The sequence below is a fragment of the Peromyscus maniculatus genome, chromosome 4 (assembly GCF_049852395.1).
Source record: "Peromyscus maniculatus bairdii isolate BWxNUB_F1_BW_parent chromosome 4, HU_Pman_BW_mat_3.1, whole genome shotgun sequence".
NCBI lineage: Eukaryota > Metazoa > Chordata > Mammalia > Rodentia > Cricetidae > Peromyscus > Peromyscus maniculatus.
Window position 1 is genome coordinate 11,805,474 of NC_134855.1, and position 21,505 is coordinate 11,826,978.

At 48.9% G+C, this 21,505-nt stretch overlaps 1 protein-coding gene across 18 annotated transcripts in view; it reads right to left on the reverse strand.

Moving 5' to 3' along the window:
• Positions 1–10,645: 10,645 nt before the first annotated feature.
• Positions 10,646–21,505, reverse strand: part of Ralgds (ral guanine nucleotide dissociation stimulator) — a 43,279-nt gene continuing 32,419 nt past the window's right edge. For 5 of the 18 annotated variants that reach the window (XM_042275041.2, XM_042275046.2, XM_042275043.2 and 2 more), the window contains exons 4-18: positions 21,351–21,449; positions 20,491–20,684; positions 19,818–20,242; positions 18,835–19,050; positions 18,522–18,625; positions 18,128–18,212; positions 16,817–16,885; positions 16,414–16,500; positions 15,968–16,000; positions 15,559–15,680; positions 15,325–15,420; positions 14,809–15,010; positions 14,425–14,667; positions 13,341–13,455; positions 10,646–11,635 (exon numbers count right to left, since the gene is read on the reverse strand). In XM_042275041.2, coding sequence (XP_042130975.1) covers positions 11,460–11,635; positions 13,341–13,455; positions 14,425–14,667; positions 14,809–15,010; positions 15,325–15,420; positions 15,559–15,680; positions 15,968–16,000; positions 16,414–16,500; positions 16,817–16,885; positions 18,128–18,212; positions 18,522–18,625; positions 18,835–19,050; positions 19,818–20,242; positions 20,491–20,684; positions 21,351–21,449 — 2,266 coding nt within the window. In that variant the 3' untranslated portion in view covers positions 10,646–11,459. The remainder of the gene's footprint in view (positions 11,636–13,340; positions 13,456–14,424; positions 14,668–14,808; positions 15,011–15,324; positions 15,421–15,558; positions 15,681–15,967; positions 16,001–16,413; positions 16,501–16,816; positions 16,886–18,127; positions 18,213–18,521; positions 18,626–18,834; positions 19,051–19,817; positions 20,243–20,490; positions 20,685–21,350; positions 21,450–21,505) is intronic. The other 13 variants (XM_042275042.2, XM_076569129.1, XM_076569127.1 and 10 more) reach the window with 7 other exon arrangements.

Consider the following 21,505-nt stretch of genomic DNA (forward strand, 5'->3'; position numbering starts at 1 on the left):
ATGCCTTTAATCCCAGCACTCAGGAGGCAGAGCCAGGCAGATCTTTGTGAGTTCGAGGCCAGCCTGGTCTACAGAATGAGTTCCAGGAAAGGCACTAAAACTACACAGAGAAACCCTGTCTCAAAAAACCAAAACTAAACCAAAACAAAACATGTCTTAGGCTAATTGAGCTATCTGCAGGAGAATTACACTGTTGTACCACCATCACTGCTACCTCTTTTCAGAACTTTTTCATGCCCCCCAGACAGAAACTCTGGATCCACTGAACACTGGCTCTCCACTCTCCTTCCCTACCTGTGACCTGTCATTTCAGCATCTGCCTGTTCCAAATGCTTCTTCTAAGTAGGACAGACAATGCACTACGGAGGCCTGTCCATCCATGTTCTCCAGGCCCGCTCCCAGCTGAGCAACCCTACCCCACCCCCACCTGCTGCTGGCGTTCGAGTATGTCGAGTACTTCTTTTGATTGTTGCAAAATTGGTAGCAATGCACTCACTTTCAAGTTTGAATGACTTGGGTCCTTTATTTTTCTTTGCTGATCTAACTAAAGGTTTATCAATTTTACTCATCTTTGCAAAGAACCCAGTTCTCTACTGTAGCTAGAGTTTTCCGCCTTGCCCACAGTCAGGACAAATCTTTGTCACCCGCCAGTCCCACAGCCGCTCAGACCCAACCAAGTAAACACAGAGACTTATATTGCTTACAAACTGTATGGCCGTGGCAGGCTTCTTGCTAACTGTGCTTATAGCTTAAATTAATCCATTTCCATAAATCTATACCTTGCCACGTGGCTGGTGGCTTACCGACATCTTCACATGCTGCTGGTCATGGCGGCGGCTGCAGTATCTCTCCGCCTCAGCCTTCCGCTTCCCAGAATTCTCCTCTCTCCTTGTCCCACCTACTTCCTGCCTGACCACTGGCCAATCAGTGTTTTATTTATTGACCAATCAGAGCAATTTGACATACAGACCATCCCACAGCACTCTACTCTGTTTATCTCTGTTATATATTTTCCCCATTTTTGTGTGTGGAGCATTGTTACAGGAATTCTGTCACTGGCCCACCAGCCAAGTGAAAGAAGTGTTTTGGTCCAAGAGGCAGGGTTTTCAGTGGGAATGGACATGACTGAAAGAAAAGGCGGGGCTGAGGGATGCATGGTCTTTTGGAACAAGGAACCAGCAGTGAGGCAGCAGCAGTTAGCGACTTGGTTCAGATTCCCCATTCTGTCTTGTGATATTTGTACACAAATTTTACTGATAATAAATGGTTAAGTAATCTTTTGACTTCCATTTTCATCTGGCGCCCAACGTGGGGCCTTGCTAGACCATGTGATGGCCACTCTGTGGTCCAGTGGAGGCTGCTGCCTTCTCAAGGATGGACACCCCTGCTTTGCTGCATTCCTGCCTTCCGGGGCTCAGACTCGGCCCACTGCTGCCCTCCCAGATCCATTCTGCTCTACATGCACACAGGAGCTGGTACAAGTTTTGATTCCATCACCTTGCGCATTACACTGTGTGCTGCTACCCTCCCAAGCCCAGGGCAGGCAAGCACTAGAGCAGAATCTAGTGTGGTATATAGCTGCTCTCTAGAACCAATTTTACTAAGTGGGAACAAGTGCTGGAGTCGAGTCTGGTATGGCTCAAGCATGCTGAGCTTGAGCTGCCTTGGTGCCTCACCTGCTCCACCTGCTGGTCCAACATCATTGCTACATCTACAAAAGGACTGAACTGTGTTAAGTTATTGGAAAATTTTAAACGGTAAACCAGGATTTTAAAAAAGGTAAAAGAATAAGGGGAAAGGACAATCTTAAAACCTTTCCCAGGTCAATGCTTGGAAATATCACAATGCAGGAATTAGGACCCTACTAACTGCTACTGTGGACAAGATGCTAGAGAAACTAATTGAGGAGATAAACTTAGCTGGGATCAATACAATGTTGGCCATAATTATTATCAATCTGGTAATTTATATTTTACCCTTAAAAATGGTTTGATAACTGTGCCAAATATGAGAAATTGACTGACAAAAGCCTTAGAAAATGGTACTAATGATAATATCCAAAACTTGGAAAAACTTACTATTCAAAGGATACAAGCCTTAGAGAAGTCTACTACTGATAACACAAGCCTCACAAATAGTTACTAAAGAGAATAATACAGTTTTGACTGACAAGATAAAAGATTTAGAAATATTTACTGAAGAGAGTAAAAGGGTGACTGGTAATATGCAAACCTTAGAGAAGCCTACTGTTCAAAATGCAAGCCTTAGAAAATGCCACTACTGATAATCACAAGCCTTAGAAAAATTTACTGAAACAGATAATAAAAGCATTCAGACACAGACAGAAGAATTCAGAGGAGAACCAACCTCACCATTACATTATGAAATTAGAGAGGAGAAGCCCAAGGTTATTAAAAAAAAACCACCCTTAATTTATCCAATTACCATTCAAGAAAAACCACCAGACAATAGGAATCCCCAAGGCCATGCAGAAGTTAAATGGAATCCTAGAGAAATGTTAGATTTAAGGAAGCAATAGTTTCCTATGGTATACATTCATCTAATGTGAGGCAGATGATGAATACATGGTCCGCTCAGAACAAACTTACTTCACAAGATTGGAAAGATTTAGTTACAGCAGTATTGGAATATGGTCCTCAGTTACAGTGGTACAGCTGGTGGAGAGAAGCTGAGGCCCTCTAACAGCAAGGTAGGGTTAGAGGTTATCAGATTTCCCAAGATCAAATCCTTGGGTGAGGACTGTTATACTGATGTGGATAGTCAAGCTACATTTGATGAACACACCTTATCCCTATGCCGTACAGTAGCCTTAAATGCTTGGGGAAAGATTCAAGAATCAGGAAAGAGGCCTGAGCCATTTACTAAAGTTATAGCCCAAAAGAAGCCTTCACTGAATTTTTAGAAGGATTGACTTCAGCTATAAACAGAATGATATAAGATCCAGAAGTTAGACTACTGTTAATTGAATCTTGGGCTTTTGAAAATGCTAATTCACACTGGGTGGTGGTGGTGCACACCTATAATCCCAGCTCTCGGGAGGCAAAGGCAGGTGGATCTCTGAGAGTTCGAGGCCAGCCTGGTCTACAAAGTGAGTTCCAGGACAGCCACTGTAGGTAACCCTGTCTTGAGAAACAAACAAACAAACAAACAAAATGCTAATTCACAATGCAAAAGGATAACTGTGCATTTATAGATAAGATCAGCACCCATAAAGGAATGGATCCAACACACAGTCAATATTGTCAATATTGAATCTCATAACCATGACAATACTTAGATAGGAGAGGTGATTTCCAAAAGCTTGAGAAAAAAAATCAAAATGTCAAATGTTTTAAATGTGGTAAACAAAGTCATCTAAAAAGGAATCATAGACAAGGCATTCCCATAAACAATGTTTTTTTTTATAGAGATAACCCGAACAGAAGTCCTCAACCTTCTGGAGTATGTGGAAGATGCGGCAAAGGTCGACATTGGACCAATGAATGCAGATCAACAAGGGACAGGCAAGGCAACCCTCTACCATCAGGAAACACCATGTCGAATTTGGTTCAGTCATTCCCTGTTACCATGAAGGAACTCCTCCACAAAGCAATTAAAGGACCTAATGCCTATTGTAAAAAACCATACTGCTCTGGATGACAGGACAGCTTTAGAAGATAAAACAAAAATTTCAGGAGAAACCATAAAACAAATATTTTGGCAAAGTTCAATAAATGATCAAAGACCAAGGTTAACAATACAGATAAATGCCATCAAAGTTGAGGGTCTTGTAGACATAGGGGCAGATGTAGCTATAATTGTTCTAAAATCTTGGCATCAAAATTGGCCACTTCAGGAGGTAAACATTCAGCTTCTAGAGACTGGAACTTTATCTCAGGTGAAACAAAGCACAAGATGGGTCAAATGCATAGGGCCTGAAGGACACAGAGGAAAATTAAAACCATAAGTGGCCAAATAGCAATGAACTTATGGGGATGTGATTTATTACAGCAGTATTATTCAGATTAATATTCCTCTAATCTCAGAAACAAGCCATAAAATACGTAATGCTTCAGGGAGAAATGTTAAAAGGTATTCTCTAGAGTGAACACAGACTGTTCAAGTTGTTACATAAACAGGAGCCAATGGCTGGTGACTCCTATAAGGTACCAACAGCCCTAACTTTAAAATGGCTAACTGATAAACCTGTCTGGGTGGAACAATGGCTTTTGACACCAGAAAAATAACAGGCCTTAGAACAGCTGGTACAGGAGCAGCTAAATGCTCAACATATTGAAGAATTGATCAGTCCTTGGAATTCTCCTATATTTGTTCTTAAAAAGAAATCTGGAAAATGGAGAATGTTAACAGATTTGAGAGTCATAAATAAAGTAATTCAGCCAATGGGCTTTCTACAACCTGGAATTCCCCTGCCCTCTCTATTAACTAAAGGATGGTATATTATAGTGACTGACTTAAAGGAACATTTCTTTACAATACCTTTACAAGAACAGAATAGAGAAAAATTTGCCTTTACAGTACCTACTTATATTAATTCACGGCCCATTAAAAAGTATCAGTGGAAAGTTCTCCCACAAAGGATGTTAAACAGCTCCACCCTGTGCCAATATTTTGTACAACAACCATTAGAAATAATTTGTAAACAATTTCATTGATCCATAATTTATCATTGTATAGACAATATCTTACTAGCTGATCTGAATGTAAATACCTTAGAAGAAATGTTTGAGGAAGTAAAGAAAATATTGCCTTACTGGGGATTACAAATTGTTCCTGAAAAAATACAAAGAGGAGATTCTATCAATTACTTAGGATACAAAATAGGTTTACAGGGGCTGGAGAGATGGCTCAGAGGTTAAGAGCACCAACTGCTCTTCCAGAGGTCCTGAGTTCAATTCCCAGCAACCACATGGTGGCTCACAACCATCTGTAATGAGATCTGGTGCCCTCTTCTGGCCTGCAGACATATGTGCAGACAGAACACTGTATACATAATAAATAAATAAATCTTTAAAAAAAAAAAAAGGTTTACAGAAAATTCAACCCCCAAAGGTACAAATCAGGAGAGATCAATTGCGGACTCTTAATGACTTTCAAAAATTACTGGTAGACATTAACTGGTTATGGCCCACAATTGGATTAACAACTCAAGAACTAAGTAATTTATTTCAAACCTTACAAGGTGACAAGGACAAAAATAGTCCAAGAAAATTATCAGCTGAAGCTGAAAGAGAATTGGCTCTGGTAGAGAAGAAATCACAGGATGCCCATGTGCATCAGTTGGATCCAGAGCTCGATCGTATCCTAGTCCTTCTACCTTCTACCCACTCTCCTGCTGGAATTCTTGTGCAGAGAGAAGATAACATTCTGGAATGGATATTCTTGCCACACAAACAGAACAAAAAATTAAAGACCTGTGTTGAAAAGGTTTCTGAATTGATTCTGAAAGGAAAATTGAGACTTCTTCGATTAGCAGGAATAGACCCAACAGAAATTGTAGGACCTTTTACTAATGCTGAAATTTCATCTTTATCGACAGAAAATAAATGTTGGCAAAGAGCTTGCAGTAATTTTTTTGGAGATTAATAATAAATATCCCCCAAACAAGAGATTTCAATTTATAAAAAGAAACAATTGGGTCCTTCCTCACATTGTATGGGGATCACCAATACCTGGAGCCCCTACATTCTATACTGAGGCAAATAAATCAGGAAAGGCAGGTTATAAATCAAAACATTTAAGTAAGGTGGCTTAAAGCCCTTATGACTCTGTTCAAAAGTCAGAACTATATACTATTATTGTATTACTAGATTTTTCAGAACTTTTTAATATAGTTACTGACACTCAATATGCAGACAGAGTTGTTTTACATATTGAAGCTGCTGAACTTATTCCAGATGATTCAGAATTAACTTCATTATTTATGCAATTACAGGAAATAGTCAGGAATAATCACATATATATCTAACACATATCAGGTCCCATACATTTCTACCAGGCCTGTAGCATCAGGTAATGATGAAATTGATCAGTTATTAGTAGGAAATGTGCTGGAAGCCTCAGAATTTCATAAGAAACACCATGTTAATAGCAAGGGTTTGAAAAAGGAATTTCTTATCACTTGGCAACAAGCCAAGGAAATTATTAAGAAATGTCCTACTTGTTCTTTGTGTAGCCAAATTCCACTACCTGCAAGGATTAACCCAAAGGTTACTCAAAGAAATGAAATTTGGTAAATGGATGTTTTCATTTTGCAGAGTTTGGAAAATTAAAATATGTACATCATACCATAAATACATATTCAGGATTTCAATGGGCAACTGCTTTGGGTTCTGAAAAGGCTGATTCTGCAATTATACATTTATAAGAAGTCATAGCCATGATGGGGATACCTGTACAAATTAAGACTGACAGTGCTTCAGCATATGTCTCTAGTAAAATAAAGCAGTTTTTTGCATAGTACAACATAAATCATATTACAGGTATACCACACAACCCTACAGGGCAAGCAGTTATAGAAAGATCTAATTGCACTTTACAAGAAATGCTTAATAAACAGAAAAGGGTAATAATTACCCCTAGAGATAGATTGCACAATGCTTTATTAACTTTAAATTTTTAAATGCTATTGAAAAAGGAACAACAGCTGTGGAGAGACATTGGTAATAGAAAGCAAAACAAAACACTTGAACTAAATCAGCCCATATACTTTAAAGATGTGCTGACTTCAGAATGGAAACCAGGATAATGTGTCATGTTGGGGAAGCGGTTTTGCTTTTGTTTTCCCAGGAGAAGAAAAACTATGGATACCATCAAAATCAAATCTTGATAAAGATTAGATTCGAACATGAGAGATCTCTTAGTGAGGGGAGGTGATAGAGGCGACAGTTCATCAACTGATGCGGAGAGTCAACATGTCCAAAGGGAAAACTCCCCAAATTAGTTCTGTTTTTGTCTTTCCTGGAAAATAAAAACATCCAACTATGGAATATAAAGACCTTTTGACAAATAAAGCACATAAACAAGAAGGGAGAACCATCTGGAAAAAAATTACCAGGAAAGGGAGTAATCTGGCCTAATGGTATAATAGACTTTGAACAGTGTAAAATGTCACAAACCTTTTGAAATGTCTGTTTTTTCTGGTCTCTACAGTCATGTTAATTAGGTGATCTTTATGCAGTCCTGACTAAAGCTGGCTTTGGAGTTGGAGTGTGGCTTTCTCCTTCTCTAAACCCAAAATGTTTGTTAAAAGAAAATTCAAAACCTGTCTCATATCAGAAGAGCTACCTGGTATGGGACAGAAGAAACTCAAAATCTAGGGACTATTACTGTAACTAATCTCATTCCCCTTGAATTTACCTTGACTCTTTGAAAAAAAATGTTAGGTATAAGTACTATTTCAAAGTGTAAAGTTTCTGTTTTGATATTGATGATATTATAAGTCCTGGTTGTATTTAATAGATCATGATCCTTTAACCTACATGAGATTTACAGCATAAGACATTTAATATGTTTAAGTTTTCTACAATGAACAATAAATTTCCTAATAACAATCTCTGAAGTCTCCAAAAAGATGATGGGGCCCCACAACAACGATTCTACCTGGATTGTAATAATGCCATTAAGCCGATAAACACCACCCAAAGATCGGCTTTGGGCTACAAACTGCTCAGGACAGTTCCAAGGTGGCTAACTAAGATCAAATGATACAGCTAGTTCTCAGGAGACTTGACCATTGTTTCGGTTTTTTCAGGGTCCTCTAGAGATGCCATCGCCCGCGCCCCCGCCCCCGCCCCCAGACAGCAGGAAGTAATTTAAGACCACGACATCCACTTTCCCAAGAGGTGGGATGGATGGTTTTTGGTCTTTCTCAGGGTTATGGATATTTGTCATCTTATGAAGGAGTTGGTTACAAGTTGTTATAGGGTATGGAGCTGAACAAAAGAGATTAGATTCAGGGATCTTGTTCAGAAAAGAAAAATGGGGGATAGATATGATAGGATAAAAAGGCAGATTACTAAATCTACTTTCAAACTAAAAGAGCAACTATTAGTTTTAAATAATGTACATTGATAATTCTTGTATACTGATGCAAATTTAAAGTTATTTTGTTATGCTGTATATACGTTTCTACTTCTGTTTAAGCTATTTTTGTATATTGATACCAATTTAAGGTTATTTTTGTCATACTGTATATATGTTTCTACTACTGTTTAAGATATTTTTATATACTGTTACAATTTTTTTGTTTTTCGAGACAGGACTTTTCTGTGTAGTTTTGGTGCCTGTTCTGGATCTCACTCTGTAGACAAGGCTGGCCTCGAACTCACAGAGATCTGCCTGGCTCTGCCTCCTGAGTGTTGGGATTAAAGGCATGTGCCACCACTGCACGACATATTGTTACAATTTTGAGGTTATTGTCCTTATACTGTACATCTGTTTCTACTTTTGGTTAAGGCATGTATTACCTATACAGCTTGTTTATTTATGCAATGTGAAGTTTTAGTCCTTAAAAGCTATATAGGATAATAAATACAGGTTAATAGTCACCCATATCTATCAAACTTAAAGTCATATTAGTTAGGCTTTCTAAGTATACAAAGACATGTTTCAAATAGATAGGTAATCTTCAAACACTTCAAAGTCCTATAGAATATGACATTTAAAATGTTTTAATAACTTGGACTTTTCTTGACATGAGATGCATCTGCTCCTGGTAGCACCAATCTATTTCTAAAGAGGATGATGGGCATTGAAGACACTCCATATGGAGTTTGCTTTCTTTGTGGCACAAGCTGGCCTTTAAGGCAAGAAACTGCCCTTGCCTCAACTGCTGACAGTAAGTATGCTGTTCAAACTGGACAATCAGGACACAAAGAAAGGTGACTGCCAAACATTTTCAAGACAGGGTAGGACAATCCTTCAAAATTTCCTGCTTCTGAAAAAGGTCTGTCAGATATTCTGTGCCTATAGGCCAAAGACGGATGCCCCAACGTTGCAGAGGAACCTTGGGTGACTGTCTAGGTAGCCAGGTGTTTCTGTCATTTCTTAACATTTTTTGGAAGTTGCTTGCTTGCACTTCCTGCTTACTCGGGCAATATTATTTTCCTTTTCAGGTCTTTGATGGGGGTTGAAGACTAGACAGTTACAGTTAAGTTTTCCCAAATTTTGGCAAAAGACATATTAGGTATAAAACTTTGGACTCTTCAGGAGAGGACAGCCATTGGAATAATCTCTATAAATTTGCTGATTACTTATGGACTGGACATACAGAATGTTTAGTAAGGGGGAAATAGATAAAAATGGAAGTCAAAAGACTACTGTTTATTATCAGTAAAATTTGTGCACAAATATCACAATACAGGACGGGGAATCTGAACGAGTCACCAGCTGTTGCTGCCCTGCTCTGTTCCTCATTCCAAAAGCCCACTCATCCCTCTGCCTTTCGGTCACATCCATTCCCAATGAAAACCCCACCTCTTAGACCAAAATGCTCCTCTCAGTTGGCTAGCAGACCAGTGAGGGAATTCCTGTAACAGAGCGTGCATGTGGAGGCCCAAAAGTGATGTCAGTAATCATCCTGGACTGTCTTCTGTAGTCCCAGAACCTTTCCCCATGGTAGACAGCTATGCCTCCAGAACCCAGATCCTGGTTGTTTTTAAAGACTGATTTATCTTTATGTATTTGAAGTTTTCCCTACATGTGTTTGTGTGCCACATGCATGCCTGGGGGCCAGAAGAGGGTATCAGGTTTCCTAGAAGTTACAGGTGGTGGTGAGAACCAAATCTGCACCCCCTACAAGACCAACAAACAAGTGCTCTAACAACGGAACTCTCTCCAGGCCTATTTATTAAAACTGTATGTATTTATGCATTCATTTTGTGTTTGCGTGCTCATGGTGTTTGTGAAGACCAGAGAACAGTTTACAGGACTCGGTCCTTTCCCACCATGTGGCTCCCGGGGAGCAGGCTTGGTTGTCAGGCTTAGTGACAAGGGCTTTTACCTCCTGAGCCATCTTGCTGGCTCACAATCTGCCATTTCTCCTTTTGTATTTTTTTAAAATATTTTGTTGGTTTGTTTGTGTATGATTGTTTGCTGCATGTGTGTAATACATGTTCTGATGTCCGAGGAGACCAGAAAAGAGTGTCAGATCTTCTGGGGCTGGAATTATAGGTGGTTGTGAGCTGCCTGATATGGATGCTGGCAACTAGACCAGGTCCTCTCCAAGAACAGAAGCCTGCCTCTGGGCACTGCCCTCCACACACTTCCCCGACACCTCTCCAGGCGCGTGTGCTCTTCTCTGGTGAGCACAGACCCCCACTCTCCCATCTCTATAGAGATTCACCCTGGAGTTTCCGTTTTCAGACACCAGCAATCCAGAGGCTGTGCCATGCTTCCTGAGAACACCCCCAGGCGCTGAGGCCGTCGGCACCGGGCACAGCACCTGTTTAGCCAGTGTGCCGCACGAGAGGTGGAGGAGTGCTTCCTTTAGCATGCCTGGGAAGGGCAGCTGGCTCTTCTGTGCCTGTGTGAAACCAACTGAGAATCCTCCATCAAAGAGTCAGAGGGCCCTTCTACTAGCAGCAAGGAAATCCAGAGAACAAAATCCACGGTGAGCAGGCCGTAGTAGAAACTGGATTTTAATATAATATTCAAGTCTAGCATTTTCTATTTACAACAAATAAATATTGCCCCACCCCAATCAGTAAACTTTTTTACTTTTTATACAAATATTCAGTCGTCTTCCCCTCCCCGCAAATCTCCTTACCCCCAGCCTCCCATTTCACGTAGTCTTGTACAACCCAGGATGTGGTGGTGCTGAATGGCACTTTCAGTGGTATGGGATTCGATACCAACCAGGTGGTCCGTGAGAGGGCTTCTCTCTCTGATCCAAGGGAGGGCTGGGGCTCGTGGTGGGCGAGACTCCCTCACTTTGTAGGCCCTGAAGGTGGAATCTTTGGTGCAGCCTGAGAAAGGCTAGAGTGTGGGAGGAAAGGCCGGGACTTCTTGAAGGTCCCAGGCCAGTGCCTGTGGGCACAAGGAGAGAATGCAGTGGTCAGCCCTGCTGGATGTGTGGGTGCCCTGGAGCATCTGGGGGCACGGGTGGCAGTGGTCTGCATCTGGGGAGGTGTCAGGAAAGTGTGGAGGGTAGTGTCCAGGGCAGGCAAGGTACCATGCCCAGTTGGCAGTACTCCTTGGCAAAGTCAGCTAGTCCTCTGGTTCCAGAGAGCAGAAGGCACCTAAGGCGGCGAGTGGTCCCCGGAGGCCAGGTCAGCCTGTCAGCGGCAGGTGTCAATCCCGGCAGCAGGAGAGTTTAGGGTGAAATTGGAGTCTGGGGGTAGCCTGGGCTGGCAGGTGGGCCGAGGTACCTGTGTGGCCTGGGCCACTCTAGTCTCTAAGTGCTTAGTCCCCAGCCAGCCAGAGCCCGGGAGACGTCCTTAGAAGATGCCTTTGGCAATCTTGAGTCCTTTCTGCTTCATACGAGGGAGAGTGGAGCTGGCTCCATGCTTGACCTTAACCCCCTTGGTGAAGGTCCGCTTCTTTAGGATAAAGTCATAGTTGGCGGTAGAGTTCATGGCATAGAACACGTTGGCGTTTTCTGGAATCTTCAGCTCTGGAGGGAGAGGGGCAGGGTGACAATCAGTGGTGTTCATGGGGTTGGGGTACCCCCACCACTTGAGAGCCTCCTCCAGGCCAGGCCACACTGAGGTCCTAAGAGCCTCCAATCCAGCTCCAACAACAAGGACCTCTCCTGTGGCTCCCACCAGGGGGCAGAGGATGCTGAGAATAGGAGAAAGTACCCACTGCAGCCAAGAGTTCCCCCATCCACCCACATGGCTGTCTCTGCTGGTTGGGACTTCCACCCAGAGCAGACTTCCTGGAAGTCAGACTGCCTTCCTTGACGCTCCCTGCTACTCACGGAGGCTCCAAGGACCAGCAGAGGGCAGACCCTTGCTCTGGGTCCAGTTCCCACCACTCTCCTCTGGCCTCTATCCATCCACCATTCCCATGCTGGACTTGCTGCTCCTGCTGACCTTGTGCCTGATTCTAGTTCCTGAGCCTCTGTAGGCCTGCTTTCTGAAAGGCGGGGGTGGGGTGGGGGGTCCCCCACTCTGTCCATATCACCAAAATGGTAGAAGTTAAGAGAAGGTTTGCAATACACATCTAGATGTCACAGGAATCACCGCTGACTGGGGCACATGGTGGCATGTGGGGGCTCGGCTCACATCAGCAGTGTGAAGACAGCATGCATGGGTGACCCCTGTGGTGATTCTCTCTCTAGCATTCCCCTGCTGGTCAGAGCCTCCTTATGGGGAAAACGACACAGGCACACAGTGCCTGGAATTCTCCGAGGTCCTAGAGAATGGGCTGGTTCTTTTTGTTTGTTTTGAGACAGAGTTTCTCTTGTGACAGCTCTGGCTGTCTAGGAATTGCTTTGTAGACCAGGGATCTGCTTGCCTCTGCCACCAAGTGCTGGGATTAAAGACGTTGTACCACCACTGCCGGGTGGGCTGGTTCTTTTATTTATCTTTTTAATTATGTGCATGTTGTCTATGGAGGCCCAAAGAAGGCATCAGATCCCCTAGAACTAGGGTTACAAGAGGTTGTCAGCCAGCTGGTAAGTGTGCAGGGAACTGAACTCAGGTACTCTGCAAGAGCAGCACACACTTATTTTTTTTTAAGATTTAATTTTATGAATGAGTATTTGCCTGCATGTATGTGTGTGCAACACATGTGAGCCTGGGACCCAAGGAGATTATAAGGGGGTACTGGATCCCTTGGAACTAGGATTACAGGTGGTTGTGAGTCATCATGCGGGTGCTAGTAACTGAACCCGGGTCCTCTGGAAGAGCAGCAAGTGCTCCTAACCACTGAGCAATCTTTCCAGCACACAGTACACACTCTAAAACACTGAGCCGACTCTCCGGCCCAGGCTTGTTCTTGATTCCATCCTTCTCCTGGTTTCTAGAACATGGACTCAGCATATATGCTTATTGTGTTCATGTGTAGATGTTAACATGTCAAAATTCTTCCTGAAGCACCTGCTTCCTTATTTTAGCCAGACAATGTCCCCTCCAGCAGCCCCCAATGAGCCTCTCTCAACTCTTGCATCTTGGATGGGGAGGCCCAGCAGATGCTGGGGCAATGAGGAGACCCTGGGTGTCCGTCCAGGGCTGCCCCAAGACAGGCTGCTATGGGTGCCATGTCCCATTTACCCACTACGGTGCTTTCTAGGGTCTCGGGCCTTGGGCCTGGAGCACAGGACGGTGTTGACCTGCCCCTCTGCCCTTGGCCTGGAGTCCGGCTGTCTGACTTACTGTGATCTTCTGAGATGATCTGTACCAGCTCGTAGTCCTCTGGCTCGTCCTCATCCAGGTTGTGTTTGTCCATGGCTTTTCGGATGACGGTCGGGGCCTTATCCTGGCTGGTCACCTGGAATGGGGGACAGGCTATCAGGACAAGGGTCATAAATGCTTCCACAGGGCATAGTGGCCAGAGACCCATCAGGGCACCTCTCACCTTCTGCCTCCATAGTATGAGGGTGGCTGTTTCTCAACTGCTCCCAACCCCAATTGCCTACCACAGCCTGCCACCAACTCCCACACTGCCTTGGGGAGCCATGTGTCCCTTGAAGGCAAGATCACAAGCCTTGGGAACCAATAATTTCCACCCCAACCCCAAGGAGGAACCAGCCAAGGCCCACTGGCCGCCTACATCTTGCCCTGCCCCGAGGCTGGGATGGTAGGCAGCACAGGATAGCTCAGAGGACTCAGTCATGGGGTCACCCAGGAGAATGTGAGTAAGAGCCACTGCAGCTCCTGGCAGAGGGGCTGAGGCTGGGGTGGTGTCGGGGGTCACCTGCAGCCGGAGCCCTGACAGGTGAGAAAGTCCTTCCTGTGTGCCCACCCACAATCTGTGAGCAATCCCATCAGCTCCACGTTCAAATAACATCTATATTTTAACACTACTGGCTCTCCCCAGAGCCACCAGCCTGCTTCAGCCTCCCTCTCCCCGAGCGTGGATGGCAACAGCAGCCTCCTAAGCAGCCTGCCTCCATGTTGGTCCACAGCCCATCCCTACGGACACACCACGTCATCACCGCTCTGTTTCAGCCTCCAGAGAAAGTCAAGGGCCTTACAGCCCTGACCACCACCTCTCCCTCAACCCCTGTCGCACTGCCTCAGACCTGATGACCCACAGGCCAGTTCCCTGGGGGCGAGGGCATACTGCTCCTCTCCTGCCTCTCAGGCCCTGAGTGCTGACTAAGGTCCCCAGTCATTTCTCTGCTGTCAAACCTAGAAAGTCAGTGCTCAGAGGTCAAAAACAGCAGCACACAGGCGTCTGTGCATGTCCACCGCCTGGCCCAGTGGACCCCATGGGGCGGCCCTGCTGCCGGCTCACCAGGATGCTCTTGTACATGTTCCCGTTGTCCACATCCAGGCTGACCCGAATGATGCAGCAGTCGCCCACCTGCTGGTTATAGAGTGGCAGTGAGGAGCTGTAGCTGCAGACCCCTGAGACGGAGCGCTTGTGGGTACGTGTGGTAGACACGGGTGTGGTAGAGGCTGATGAAGAGGAGGTGCTGCTGGAGGCTGAGCTGATGCCAGAGGTCTCTGGGGATGACTGGGAGGCTGACTCCCAGAACTGTGGATGACAGCAACGTCAACAGCGGCCTGAATCAAGAAGGCCCTGAAGGCTGGAGGTCAGCTCTGGGGACTTCTGCGCCCCGTGCTGGACTTCGTGTGAGACCCACAATAAGGAGGGGGCGGGGGCAGGGGTGGTCACCTTCTTTTCCTGGCCATCAGGAGACTCTGGGACAAAGCTCATGTTGATTTCTTCCACGTCAGAGCTAGAAGAACCAGCTGAGTGCACACTGAGGGCGTCAGTGATGTCCCCGCTGCCGAGGTAGGGGCCGCACCGGAGCTGGTCACAGGACTTGGAGTGGGCACTGCTACTGGTACTGAGCTCCGTGCTGGGAGCCTGGCGGCTGGATGAAAAGGTTGGCTTACTTCAGGGGGTCTTCCCAGGGACACTGCCCTTGAATGTGCAGAGCCTTGGTCTACCAGTGCTCTGTTTCCCCTGGCTATCTGTGGGATCACCCCATTTCAGAGGGGTGGAGACTGAGTCCCAGGGATTCGGCTGATTCCACTCACTCCGTGACTGACAGGCTGGTCGGCGGCGTCAGGGGGAGACTCCAGCGCCAGCTTAGCTGGCTCTCCCAGCCCACAGCCCTGAGGCTTCTCGGGCCCCCGCGTGCCCCGCCCGGGTCCCCGCGTGCCCCGCCCGGGCCCAGGCACTCACTCGCTCCAGCGCTTGACGATGGCCGTGCTTTTCTTGCTCCTGAGGGTGTTGCTGGCTGACTCGGACGGGGGCTCCAGCTCACACGAGAGGTTGTAGCTAAGGCAGAGGTGGATGTCAGGCTACCAGAAGCTAAACTGGAGCTCCCAACCAGGGCTGGCCCAGAAGTTGGAGCCTGGGTGCACAGGCATCCCCAGACAACAGCGTGATGCGGTAACCCAGGGCCTACAGCCTCACCTCTCAGCCTCACTGAGCCGTTCCATGGCTCGGAACCAGGCTCCAAAGTGCTCCTCGGGAGCAATGCTGTAATTGTTGCAGGCGGACTGCAGCAGCTTGATCTGGGCGATCACTTCGAACTCCTGGGTCAAGGGAAGACAGGGTGGGGATGGACCCATCAGGGTGGGGCAGGGGCTAGCCGCTGGGTCTCTGTCTTCTCCCCCACTTACACCCCTCAGGCTCATTTCTGTTTTCACAGTCAAACAGTCACTCCTAGGGAAGCTATCCTGGATGCCATCTCCTACCCCTTTTCTGTGGGACAGCCCTTGAAGGGCATACCAAATGTCACCATGAATCAACACAAGGATGGAACAAACACCTTGCCCAGTCCATGTCCCCTCCCCACTCCTTGAGAATGGCAGCTCCTCACCTTCCTTCTCTTTTCGAAGTTGATGAGTCTTCCCTAGAAGAGATAGCCAACATCCGTAAGAAAGCAGCCCGCCACCATTCAAGTCCTGCCAGCTTTGTTCTGCACTACTACAGGCGCCCAGCAGGGGGCAGGGGGCACCCGCACCTGGCCCTAGGCCCCATGGCAGGGAACTCGGAGGGCAGGTTTGGAGACATTCCGGTTCAGCCCATGCTGAGTTAGAAGGCCCTGCTTGGCCCACGCGCTGTCTGACCTTGGAGTGTGGGGCTTTACCCTCTTGCCCACAGCCACCGTCTGAGGGTCATGCATGTCTAGTCTGGACCAACCCACTCCTTAGCTCTGTTGTCAGTCAGCTCTGGAGGGGTCACCAGGGAGGTCAGCAGGGGTCCTGTTCTCCTAGGCCTCAGGACACCACCCTCACCCCCAGCCTCAGCCCCAGGTTCACTCACATACAGATAGTCCTTCATGGCAGTGTCCAGCATCACCAGGTCAGTGAGGAATGTGCCCAGGTAGGGGACAGTGCCCTGGATGACACCCTGGAGCATCGGGTGGGAAATAGGCAAGGCTTGGTGCTCCTCTCCCCTACTCACCTGACCGCAGCAGCCCCACCAGGCCCTGAACCTGTGTCCCCTCTCTCCCAGGCCCCCCCAACCCCCACCCTCGCTCCCATCCCAGGCTGGCAATGGGCAGCTCGTCAACACGTGGCCCCTGCTCATATCCTCCCCCAAAGAGCTGCTGGGCCCTGACTCTGATGGTACAGCTTGTTCCTGACCCCCAAGATGTAGCTGGTCATCTTGCATGGCAGATAAGGGCCAAGGGAACCCTGAATCTCCCAACCTCCAGGTCACTCACCGTCTCCTTCTGCCGCCTCTGGGCTCTCCTAGGGTTCATTTCCAGTGTGGCGAACTTGGAGGTCCCCTCCTGCCAGGGGTGAAGGCAGAGTGCATGAGATTTTTCTCCCTCCTAATCCCAACCTGTGCTCTGACCCTGGGCCTGGAGGTCCCTGCACGGGCTGGCCAGCACGCCTGCTGCCACGTTTGACGCTTCTACATCAGTCTCCTGTCCTAACACTCACTGGAGGAGAAGGGAGGGCTCGGACTTGGCCTTCCTGCACCCAAGTCCTCACCTTCGAAGTTCAGAGGACCCTGTACCTGCCTCCTGGGGACAGGAGGGCCCAATGCTCAGCCCCCAGTGCCATCCTGACTCGCTTCCTGCAGCTAAATACCGGCGACCTCTTGCACACGCCTCCTGTAACCTCAGTACCCTCCATCTGCCAGACAAGATAACAGGCCTAGAGGCTGGCAGCAACTTGTGCAGAAGCCCACAGGGACTCAGAGAGCGCAGCCCACTGACTGGGGTCCTGTCCTCTGGCCCCGTGGAGTGTTGCAGGATCTCTAACTGAGCTCAGTCATAATGGGAGAGGGACAAGATATCTCAAGCTCCTTGTTCCAAGACCAAAGCTTCCACGGGGCCCTCAGCAGAAGACACAGAGCTTAAGGGCTGCCTCAGCCTGACCAATATGACAGGGCAGGGCCCATTAATAATGCTGCTTTTTCTTTTTTTTTTTTTTGAGGGGGTATAGAAGCTTCTGGGATGAGACAGAAAGGTGTGTCTATCAGTCCCTGGTATGTCTAAGCTGCCTGGGCATCCTGTGGCTTCAAGGGACAAGGCAGCCTGCCACCATTCCTCATGCTGGTCAGGAGCTTCTGCTTCAGGGCAGAGGAGAAAGTCACCCATGTAGGCATATCTGCACCCTGGGACTAGATGTTTGAAATGGAGGGTGGATCCCATCCCTGGGACAGACCTGGCATCACAGAGACAGAGTGGGCTGGCTCAGGACAGGTCTGGCATCACAGAGACAGAGTGGGCTGGCTCAGGAAAGGAGGCAGTAGCACCCCGTCCATCGCCTGCCCATCAGTCAGTCTGCCAGTGGCTAAATCCCAGCAGGAGGCTGGACCTGCTAATCCGGCTGGCTCATCCTCCTGCAGCAGCCTGGCTGGCTGTCCCCGCTACATCAGATTACCAGGGGCCTCCTGTTCCTCCAAATGCTTGCCACCTGCCCGAGGGCCAAAGACATCCCTCCCCGCTTTGTCCAGCCTTGTCAGGACTGGAAGTTGGCCGGACCCTTGTCCCCCCTGCCCCCCATCACTGTGGCGTCCTCACCTTGATGAGTAGCTCTCTGCTCAGTGAGTAGTTGTTCTCATCAGAGAAAATCTCCGACAGTTTCTGGAACACTCGAAAACTGTCCCTGGAGATGGCGCAGAGAGAAGGCCATGGTTGGGAAGAGAGCACTGGGGTGGGCACGATGGAGAACCCACTTTCTTCTAGAACAAAGATCCTAAGCGGCCGTTCTAAACATGGTTCCGCTGGGGACTATGGATGGGAGTAGCCGGCCAGTTCTGTGCTGTGCACAAGCATTCAACTCTCACCTGGCTCTAATCAGGTGTGCACACGGCACTGTGCCCACCAGTGGACCCGCCCCTTGGACTGTGCTGCTGGGGCTCACTGGAAGTAGACCATCCTGGGGTAGAGTAGGGCAGGGCACAGGGAGGCCTACCTGGAGACCTCTTCCCAGGTCTTCTTTAGGCGGTGGATGGCATTGCTCTGTAGAGCAGAGAGGATGGCGTAGAGGGAGGAGAAATTCTTGAGCACTCTGCACTCCTGGGGACAAGGAGTCTGTGAGTGGAGCCCCAGGCTGAGCCCCTCCTTAAGAATGCCAGGCAGCTCCCAGAGGGCATGCCAGGGACACACGCTCACACAGCAGCTCAGATGTACAGTGCCAGGAAGGAGTGTGCACCTGGCAGCGGGCTGTGTGGCCCTGAGGTTTGTGAGGAAAAAGAAGAGGTCCCCAGGCCCCTCCTGCAGCCTACCCTGGCCACCTCGATCCAGTGTTCCACCACCCGGGCCCTGTCCGGGGCCTTCATGCTCTGGTCCCCAAGGCAGGTAGTAATGACACAGTTGGCCACGTTGTTGAACTGGGCGACGGTGGCACGGATGGTAGGCGCGAGGTGCTCCTTGCCCTTCTTGTCCCGCTGGGACCAGATGGAGCCCAGGCAGTGGTAGGGCACCACTTTCTTGAATAGTTCCTAGGGAGGAAGAGAAGTGTCACTGGGTCCTGCACGGCCCACAGGTCCAAGCTGGAGCTCAGAGAGTGAGGATGCGGCTGAGCCCTGTGGGACTCTTACCTCGCCACCCGACCTCTGGGAGCACAGTGCGTGGGTAAGCCACCTAACCTCTGGGAGCACAGTGCGTGGGTAAGCCACCTGACCTCTGGGAGCACAGTACGTGGGTAAGCCAGGACAAACGATGGTGACGGGGAAGATCCACATATCAGTGGCTCCTGCCTGCTCATCTCAGAAAGCATCTGCTGCCCCCTTCCCAGCGAGCACACTGGCTACACAATCCTGTCCCGTGTCTGGCAGTCTCCAGTACACAGTAAGCACTTCATAAGTGCCGAGGCTAGATAGGCCTCTAGGGCAGAATGGAGGGGGGTGACCCAGGGGCCTAAGGGTACCTTGGTGAGCACATCTCCATCCCTAAGAGGTAAGGCCCACTACACTTCCTATCTGCTCCAAATCCTCAATTCTGTAGTGTGTGTGTGTGTGTGTGTGTGTATGTGTGTGTATGTGTGCGCGAGTGTGTGCAAGCACACATGGGCAAGCACACGTGTGCACTCCGTGACCACCATCCAGGGGGACTCAATGCCTTGGGGTTAAGCGGTGTGCCCATGTCACATGTTTGCTAACAGTGGAGCTGGGACTCACCCTGGGGGACACAGGCTCTGACCAGAAAACAGGTCTAGACAGTGGAATACAAAAGAAAGTCAGTCTCGGCCCACCCTCGAGCTACTCACGGCGTCCATCAGTGTAAACTGCTCGGCCACCAGGTCTGGAGGGAAGAGCAGGAGGTGAGGCTTCACATCCAGTCCATTCTCTGTGGCTCCAGGCAGAGGCCAGGACGGCTCTAGTGCAGGAGCTGGCACAGGAGCGGGCTCAAGCTCTAGAGTCTGCAAGAGAGGCGGCTCCAGCTCCGGAGCCGGTGCTAGGGACGGCTCAGGCTCTGGAGGTGGCGCTGGAGCTGGCTCCGGCTCAGAAGCTGGTGCCGCCACTGGGCTGGATGCCCGTGCTGGTGGTTCTGGGACCGGATCCGGCTCCGAGGCTGGTGCTGGCTCTGGCTCCCGGGCCGATGCCGCCACGGGGCTGGATGTCAGAAGCAGGGCTGGAGCTGGCTCTAGCTGCGAAGCTGGTTTCAGAGAGAGCACTGGAGCTGGAGACAGGGCTGCAGGAGGAAAGACGTCCAACATGGCTGCCTTGCCCGAGCCTTTCCAGAGACAGAGAACCACTGCCTGCCAGAGAAGCAAGCCCCCGCCCCAGCACAAGATGCTGACCCGGACCACGGCGTACTGCCTGCTGGGTCCCAGGTTCATTCTTGCTGCTGGCCCAGTGCCAGCCCTGGAGCCTCTGTGTGGTGGGAACTAGGACTGACCCCTCCTACCGGGCTCCGTGTAGCTTCCCCTGGCTCCTCACCCTCAGGCTCAGCCTCACTGGGCTCCAGGTCCTCCAGCTGGGCCAGAAGAAGGTGGGCACGGCGCTCGAGGTCTGAGCCGGGCATGTTGAGCTGCACGTAAGCCACCAGCTGCCTGAGGCAGGGGAAGTCCGGAGGCTGGCAGAAATCCTCCGAGTACTGGTCCAGCCAGGTGCCCAGGATGGAGGAGATGGCACTGCGGACAGGCCACAGAGTCAGAGGCCTGGCCTCTCCTCCCGCCCTCCCACAGCACCTCTGGGGTGTGCTTCCTCCCCTAAGTCTCCTTTAGCTGTCCTGACCAGCAGGCCGGGTAACCAGGCAGAGGCTCATCGATGGAATGGCAGCTCCCCGGGCTCTGGAGGGAACACCCCCTCCTGCCCAACACCACTGGAATGCAAATGCAGGAAGGGCGTATCCTCCTGCCTGGCATTCAAGGACCCTCAGTCAGTGGCTGGGACTACCTCAGTATCTATTCTTTGGGAGCCAGGTGTGGGGTGTGTTTTCCTCAGGCACATGGTTTGTTCTTTGAACCCCTTGGGCGCCAGCTAAATGACATTACCAAGGAGTGAGGCTAAGTGTCTATCGAGATAAGCTGGGCTAGGGAAGGGGTCTCATAGTGGCTGGATCTGAATGACACCCCATATGTGCATCACACACACACACACACACACACACACACACACACACACACCTATACCTCCTCTCTGCTCCTTGAATGCTTAGTATCACCCTGAACTGTCTTCCTCTGGCTACAGGAGGACCCTCAGACCTCAGCCCTCCAGCAGGAACCAGAAGTGTGGGACCTATGGTTTGCTCAGCCCTGGTTCCCCAAACCTCCCCTCTTGACCCAAAGCCCACTTACTTTTTGAGTTGGTCCTGCGGTCCACCGTCCTCACTGGAGTACGGGAGGATGCAGCCATATCTAGAGGAGGCCGTGAGGGCGTCACATCTACCGTACCTGCTTATGATGTCTAGTGTTACTGGCCGACTCCCTGATGGGAATGGAGCCCAGGGAGG